The sequence below is a fragment of the Gracilinanus agilis genome, chromosome 1 (assembly GCF_016433145.1).
Source record: "Gracilinanus agilis isolate LMUSP501 chromosome 1, AgileGrace, whole genome shotgun sequence".
NCBI lineage: Eukaryota > Metazoa > Chordata > Mammalia > Didelphimorphia > Didelphidae > Gracilinanus > Gracilinanus agilis.
In genome coordinates, this window is record NC_058130.1 from 613999004 (window position 1) to 614006833 (window position 7830).

General features: G+C 37.1%; 1 protein-coding gene across 1 annotated transcript in view; it reads left to right on the plus strand.

The window, feature by feature from the left end:
- LOC123254763 (coagulation factor XIII A chain-like) overlaps nucleotides 1–6628 on the plus strand; it is a 22523-nt gene extending 15895 nt beyond the window's left edge. Inside the window, exon 4 of the mRNA XM_044683700.1 lies at nucleotides 6423–6628. Coding sequence (XP_044539635.1) covers nucleotides 6423–6628 — 206 coding nt within the window. The remainder of the gene's footprint in view (nucleotides 1–6422) is intronic.
- The last annotated feature ends 1202 nt before the right edge of the window (nucleotides 6629–7830 follow it).

A 7830-nucleotide genomic window follows, 5' to 3' on the forward strand; every position in this document is an offset into this window, starting at 1 on the left:
TATATATATATACATATATATATATATACGCATTCCTTTTCTCCTCTCTGTTTGCTTTCTCACATGATATCTCTATCTCAGTCTCTCTCTGTCTTTATCTCTTTCTCTGTTTCTCTCTCTCTCCATCCATCTCCTCTCCTCTCTACATCCTCTCACTCTCTATCTCATTATCTCTCTTTCTTTGTCTGTCTCTGTTTCACTCTCCCTTCTTTCTTTCCATCTTTTTCCTTCCCCTCCCTACAAATAGCATCCTTATAAATGCACTAAAAAACTGCATCTCTGAGGAATTATACACAGGCCATCTTAAAATAACTTCCTTTTGATGTCATTGAGTTGTTTCAATCATGTCTGACTCTTCCTGACTCTATCTTCTTGGCAGAGATACTGGACTGGCTTACCAATTTCCTTCTCCAGCTCATTTTTCCGATGAAGTACTGAAGCAAATAGGTTTAAGTAGCTTGTCCAGGATCACACAGAGTATCTAAGACCACATTTGAACTCATGAAGATGACTTTTTCTGATTCTGAGCCCAGTGTTGTGTCTACTGAGCCACCTTGTTGCCTTGTACAGCACTCCATGGCACTATAAATTATATCTTCTGTGACCTGGTGCCTAGGGGTGGGGAGTGTGAGAAGTAAGCATTTCCTAAGAGAAGGTTGTCCCAATGGGGAGGTGGAAGGAGCTGGTGAGTACATAGAGCTCAAAAATCCACACATTCTTCAGGGTCAAGTGATTTAAATTTATTAAGGGAAACTAGGCATTTTCTGACCATTTCCTTTTTTATCTTGGGTATCAGCTCCCTATTAGACATTTTTGTCCTATTCTCTTCAGGGCAAAGTTAATCCTAATTGTCAGGGAAATCAAAGGCCAAATAAAAATCCAGCCACTGCTTTCTCTCTGTCGTCAGTTTTAACCATCCTATCTACCTCCAAGCAAAGATTCTGTCCCTTATTTAATGTTCTGCTTTCCTTCAAAATAGCTAAAACTCCTTTAATCTTAATTTCCCTTGCCAACCTCAATCTGAGCTTGAGCACTCCTGACACTCTTTTTACAGGGTCACACACCAATTGGTCTTATATTCATCTTCTGTTAACAGGTCTTACTTCTATCTTCTGTACATTTCTTTTAAAAATTGAATTGAGCTCCTTGTGCATATGCATAGGTCTCTTCAGACTTAAATATTATTTCTCCTTATTGAATTTTTCCCCCTTTGTGTCTTCTGACTTTCCTTCTTAAGCATCTCTCTTTTCTCCTACACTGACTTCCCATGGCATTTTAGATTCTGGAATCTTGTCCTCTCCTTCCTCTGAACTCCGTAATCCTCTTTCCCCAAATCTAGTGTTTATGTCATACTATGTCCGGATTTTCTCTCCTTTCCTATCACAAACTCTAAGGAGAGGTGGACACTGAACATTCTCCACCCCATAGGATTACCATCATTCCTACCACAGCAACCAATTCTTCCTTCATAATAAAAATTACATCCAGAGTACACTTTCCCCTTATTGATTCATCTGTCTTTTGAAAGATAATTTCTATCAGCAAAATAAGTAAAAGGTGTACTGATTACTCAAATTTTTTTCTTTTTTTGGAGGCGGGATAGCTGCAAATGAATTCCAGCAATTCTCTAGATAAATGAAGTTCCCCATCATCATCTTATATTCTTTCCTCCCCCCAAAAAAAAATTCTTTAGGGGAAGGATTGGTTCACATTGGTTTTTATATCCCCAACACCTGGCAAACAATAGTTATTTGCTGATTGATATTATGCTCTTGTTCCAGGCTCCTGGTGTTTCCCCAAATCCCTATCTATTTAATATCTGTAGCTGAGTGTCTGTACCATACACAAATAACTTCATTCAGGATAGAACATCTTATTTAGAACAGTTAATCAAAGCAAAAAAAACATATGCAAAAAGAACTCTAATTCATAAACATGTTTACTTTTTCATACTTCAGATATTGTTGTTGTTCAGTCAATTTTTTTTCAGTTTTATCTGATACTTTGTCACACCATTGGGACTTTTCTCGGCAAAGATGTTGGAATGGTTTGCCATTTCCTTCTCCAGCTCATTTTACAAGTGAGGAAACTGAGATCAACAGAGTTAAGTGACATGACCAGGATCTCATAGGTAGTACTTGTCTAAGACTAGATTTAATCTCATGATCATGAGTCTCCCTGACTCTAAGCTGTTATGTGTGTTGATTGCCCTTAAGTCTTGAACCATTCATTCTCCACTGGGTGTTCCCTTCAGCAACTAACTTGTGTTCTATCGATTGTGCTATCCAGTTACCCTACTTCTGATATTAGCACATATTTAATCCTTACCTCCATATTTTGCAGTTCTATATGTACCTTTTTCCACCTAATGATAACCACTAACTATGGAGGCTGACTTTTAATCAAGTGGGAAAGTAAATATTGAACAGTATCAAAACGCAGACATTTTCTCCTCTGAGAAGTTCTCTTAGACACTTGCTCACTAAAGCTAAAGTCTAGACACTGTTAGGGTTTCCCTAAAGATTGTGAAATATCCCCTTGCTGTCATCACAGGCTTCCTTGGATGTAGCTCTTTCCCACATTTTAATGAACATGTTCAATATAAGTAGAAAATACTCTGAAAGCTGTAATATTTCTTAAATACAAAAGAAAAAATATTCCTACACTCCATTGTAAAGGAAATATCTTTTTGATGACTACTTGGGATTATTAAAAAGTTCTTTTATCATCTAGTTGTTATAAGAATTGTTAGAGTTGAGGTCTATGAAAAGATATATTAAGATCTTTATTTTACTATAAGTGATTCCTCAAATCCTGAATGTTAATTAATTCATCTTCTGTTTAAGGAATTTCAGTCATATTTTATATGCTGGTTACTTATTGGTTTTGCTAAAGAATGTGCTAAATTTTGATGACCATTATATAGTACTTGTTAAGAAAAAACACTGTGTTGCTATTTTAAAACATATTAAATCCTTTATTTTTTTAAAAGCCCATTTAATAGGAATAAGTGCTGGATTAGAAATCAGAGGTTTTGGATTTTAATCCAAGATCTGCCTCCTGCTATCTATGGGGCCCTGGGGAAATCACTTTCCATCTTTTGGTCTGTTTTATCATCTTAAAAATGAAAGGATAAGGCAATTAATGTTTTTATTAAGTACCTACTATGTGCCAGGCTTCTAGTCAAAAATGAAACGGTCCTTGACCTCAAGGAGATTATATCTTATCGAAGGAGACAATAGGTACATATGTAGGTATAAACACATACACACACAATATATATAGCCAAGGTGACCTTGAATGAAGAAGACATTTGGGATGAAGAATGGGAGTGGGGAATAGAAGAAAACATAATTCTTGAGCTCTATCTTGAAAGAAAGCAGAGATTCCAAAAGGTAAAACAAGGAAAAGAACATTCTAAGCATGAGGGACAGAGAATGCAAAGGCATATATATGTATGTATGTATATGTATATATATGGATAAGGGATGAAGTGCCAAGTGTAAAGAACAGCATAAAGGCCAGTATTATCTGAATATATTATGTTTTGGAGATGAGCAATGGGAAATAACACTCTAAAGGTAAAATGGGGCTATGTTGTAGAAAGGTTTTCATGTTTAATTTTATTGTTGTTCAGTCCTTTTCAGCTATATCTGACTCTGTGACCCCATTTGGGGTTTTCTTGGTGGAGATCCTGGAGTGGTTTGCCATTTCATTCTCCAGCTTATTTTACAGATGAAGAAACTGAGACAAATGGAGTTAAGCAACTTACCCAGGATCATAGAACTAAATGTTTCAGACCAGATTTGAGTTCATAAAAATTCCATATCCAGAACTCTATACACTGTGTGACCTAGATGCCCTTTAAATATTAAATAGAGGAGTTTATATATGATCCTAGTAGTATTAGGGATCCACTAGAGTTTATTTTGTAGTGTGAAGTTGGGAGATAAGGAGGAAGGTAGGCTAGGAGAAGGAAGGGAAAGGAAGGGAAAGCCTGAGGAAGGGAAAAGAAGGTAGGGAAGCTGGGGTAGCCCCCAAGCCCAGGAGGGGAAATTGACTTGAGCTCTTTGGAGCTCGATAAGGATCAGGTAGCATTTATTGTAGAATATCTAAGTTCTATTTAGATTTGGAAAGGGAAAAGTTAGGCATGGAAAAAGGGTCTCCTCTGGTAGGCACTCCTCCTCTGGGGCTGAGAGCCAGAGTAGAGAGAGCTGAGAGTGCTGAGAGAGTCAAAAGGCACCCAAACTCTCTCTTTTATACTTTCTCCAATACCTCCCACAAAGGAAGTGGGAGGTGTCGGGGGAAGTTGTAGCAGGGAGCCCTGGGAGACTATGTCTCCCAGGGCTTAGAATAATTTTAAACAACATAGTAGGTAGGGTTAGAGGAGTGATGACACAATCATATCAAATTATTTTGATATCTGTGGGGAGGATGGATTAAGATAAATGAAGACTTGATAAAACTTGAGGCAAAGTGCTATTGCAATAATCCAAGTGAGAGGGGCCTGAATTAGGCTGTTGGCTGTGTGTTGAGTGGAGAGAAATGGATAAACACAAGAGATATTATGAAGATAAAAACCCCAAAATTTAGCAACAGCTCTATGGTATGAGGGAATATGAAGAGTCAAAGATGATGTAGGGGCTATGAACTTCAGTGACCAGAAAGATGGCAGTCTTCTCAGTAGAACTAAGAAAGTTCGGAAGAGGAATGGGTTTGTGGGAAAGATAATAAATTTTGTTTTGAATGTATAGAGTTTCAAAATGGCTATTGGACATGCAGTTCAAAAAGTCTCATAACACTTATTATAATAAGACCTGATCTCCAGAAAGTGATCCAGGATGGAAATGTAGGCCTAAGAATCATCTGCTTAAAGATGATCACTGAACCCATGGAAATTGATGAGGTTGCCAAGTGAGAGAGTAAAGAGAGAAAAGGCAAGAAGGATTGGATTAGATGAACATTAAGGTAGCTCATTCCACTCATGGACAGCTCTATTCTTGGGAAATTCTTCCTCAGAAAAATCCTAAATCTGTCTTGCATCATGAAGAGCCTGTTTTGGGGAAAGAGGCATTTGCATGATACTCTTTGAAGTGACAGAGGGAGAATCCAGCCAATAGTATAGTTTATCCTCAATATATCTGTGGAAGAGTGCCCACTTCATAAAACCCTTACTTTACATCTTGGAATCAATATTATGTGTTGATTCCAAAGCAAAGGAGTGGTAAGGGTTAGGTAAAGGGGGGTAGGTGGCTTGCCCAAGGTCACACAGATAGGAAGTGCCAGATCAGATTGGAACCTAGGACCTCCCATCTCTAGGTCCAACATTCAATCCACCTAGCTGTTTCCAAAGCTACCCATTTTTAAAAGGTGGAAAATCTAAAACAGACATTCTAGGACTTACCCAAAATTATTTAAATAATTTTGCAGTTATCTAGTGTATTTATCATATATCATTGTATATCTTTGTTGTCATAAATTATAAGTCTTCCCTGATAGACTATAAGGTACATAAGGGCAAGCACAACTCATTTATTGTATGAATTTTGTATTTCTTTCAGGTTTACAATAGATACCTTAGACATATTTGCCAAATTAAATTGAATTGGTAGAGATGAGTCAAAAGCAATGTTGTGTTTTGGAAAGAACATTGGATAGATATAGATCTTAGTCTCCAACTTCACCACTCTTTAAATGCATGGCTTCAGGCAAGTTATTTAAACTTTCTCTGTCTTAGTATTTTCATCTATAACAGTGATTCCCAAAGTGGGCACCACCGCCCCCTGGTGGGTGCTGCAGCGATCCAGGGCAGTGGTGACAGCTACAGGTGCATTTGGAGGTGGTGAATAACTGTAAGGGGGTGGTATTAGTATGTGACGGGGGGGGGGGCGCTAAGTAATATTTTTTTTCTGGAAAGGGGGCGGTAGGCCAAAAAAGTTTGGGAACCACTGATCTATAAGAAGAGATAGATAATAATAACTGTGCTACATACTTCACAAGAGCATTGAGAACAAAAACTTAATAATGTCTATACAATTTTCAGGCACCTTTTTTTTTTTTAAACCCTTACCTTCCATCTTAGAACCAATACTGTGGTAAGGGCTAGGTAATGGGGGTTAAGTGACTTGTCCAGGGTCACACAGCTAGGAAGTGACTGAGGCCAGATTTGAACCCAGGACCTCCCACCTCTAGACCTGACTCTCAATCCACTTGGCCACCTATGTGCTGCCTTGAAGTACCTTTCTGATGAACTCTCCCAACTTCATATCTAGAATGGTATTTCTAAGACCCTGCAGAATTCCTTTCTGAGAAAAAAAAAATTATTAATGTGTCCCATTTTTTCCTCTCTATAGATCTAAAGATGTGGCTTTCAAATCAAAGACCCTTACTGGTTTCCTTCTATTTAATTCTTTTGAACACAGACTTTCTGAATGTCACAGACATCCACCTCTTCAAGGAAAACTGGGACAGCAACAAGGTGGACCATCACACAGATCGATATTACAATGAAAAGTTGATTGTCCGCCGAGGGCAGCCTTTCTACGTCCAGTTGGACTTTAATCGTCCTTATGATCCCCAAAGGGACTTCTTCAGGCTGGAATATGTCATTGGTGAGTTCTCTGACTAAGTAAGAACCATAATAACAAGGGGTTAGGAATAGGCACTGGGTTGGGGATGAAGATTGTATTACCTGACTTTTAGAACAGAGATTTGAATTGTGTGGTTTAGCAAACTGAGAAATAAACTGTTCCAAAATGTAATTCTCCACTGCTGGATTAACATGAGCTTAATGGGGAGTCTTCTAGGTTTCTCTGTGGCAAATGATGCTAACTTTTGGTTTTGGAAATAGACTGCTAAGTATATTAAAATAATCATTATATGCTTGTGCTTTTTAGAGTTTTGATCAGGAGAATTACATTTTGTCAAAGGGTTTTTCTGCATTTATTGATGTGATCATGTGGTTTTCACTCATTTGTTTCTAATATAGTTAAATTATATTCATTGTTTTCCTAATGTTTAATCATCTTTGCATCCATGGTAGGAATTCATCTTCATCATTTGAATGCTTTTTGTGCTATATTACGGTAATTGTTTTGCTAGGTTATAACTTTTTTAAATGCATTTTGCTTTTCATTAATAATATAGCTCTATAGTTCTCTTTAATTTATCCTTTGCTGATTTATGTATAAAGGCTATATTAACTTGATTTTTTTAAAGTTTGGTGGAGTTTTTCTGCCTTAATTATTAAGAATAACAATGTGTATTGCATAGGTATTAATTGCTCTTAACATGTTTAATAAAATTCATCTAAAAGCTTATTCAGACCATGGAGTTCTCTACCTGTTCCAAACCCACCTTCCCCATAACCTCTCATCTTTGGAGGTTTTTTTTTTAAACTCTTACCTTCTGTGTATTGGTCAATACTGTGTATTGGTTCCAAGGCCAAAGAGCGCAAGGGCTAGGCAATGGGGGTTAAGTGACTTGCCCAGGATCACACAACTAGGAAGTGTCTGAGGTCAGATTTGAACCTAGGACCTCCTGTCTCTAGGCCTGGCTCTCAATCCACTGAGTCACCCAGCTGCCTCAATGGAATTTTCTTATTAAATTTTTACTTCCTCTTATTTGGTTGACTGAAATTTTTGTTTCTGCTTTCACTTGATTGTTTTAAAGTAATTCTTTAAATTCTAAATTTTATTAACATATAGTTATGTTAATTTCTGCTATTTAAAAAATGTCTGTCCTTTTACCTTGGTTTTTTATTATAATAACTAATATTTAAATAATATTTTATAGTTATAATTTGTCACTTTTGGTTGCATCTCAAATTTT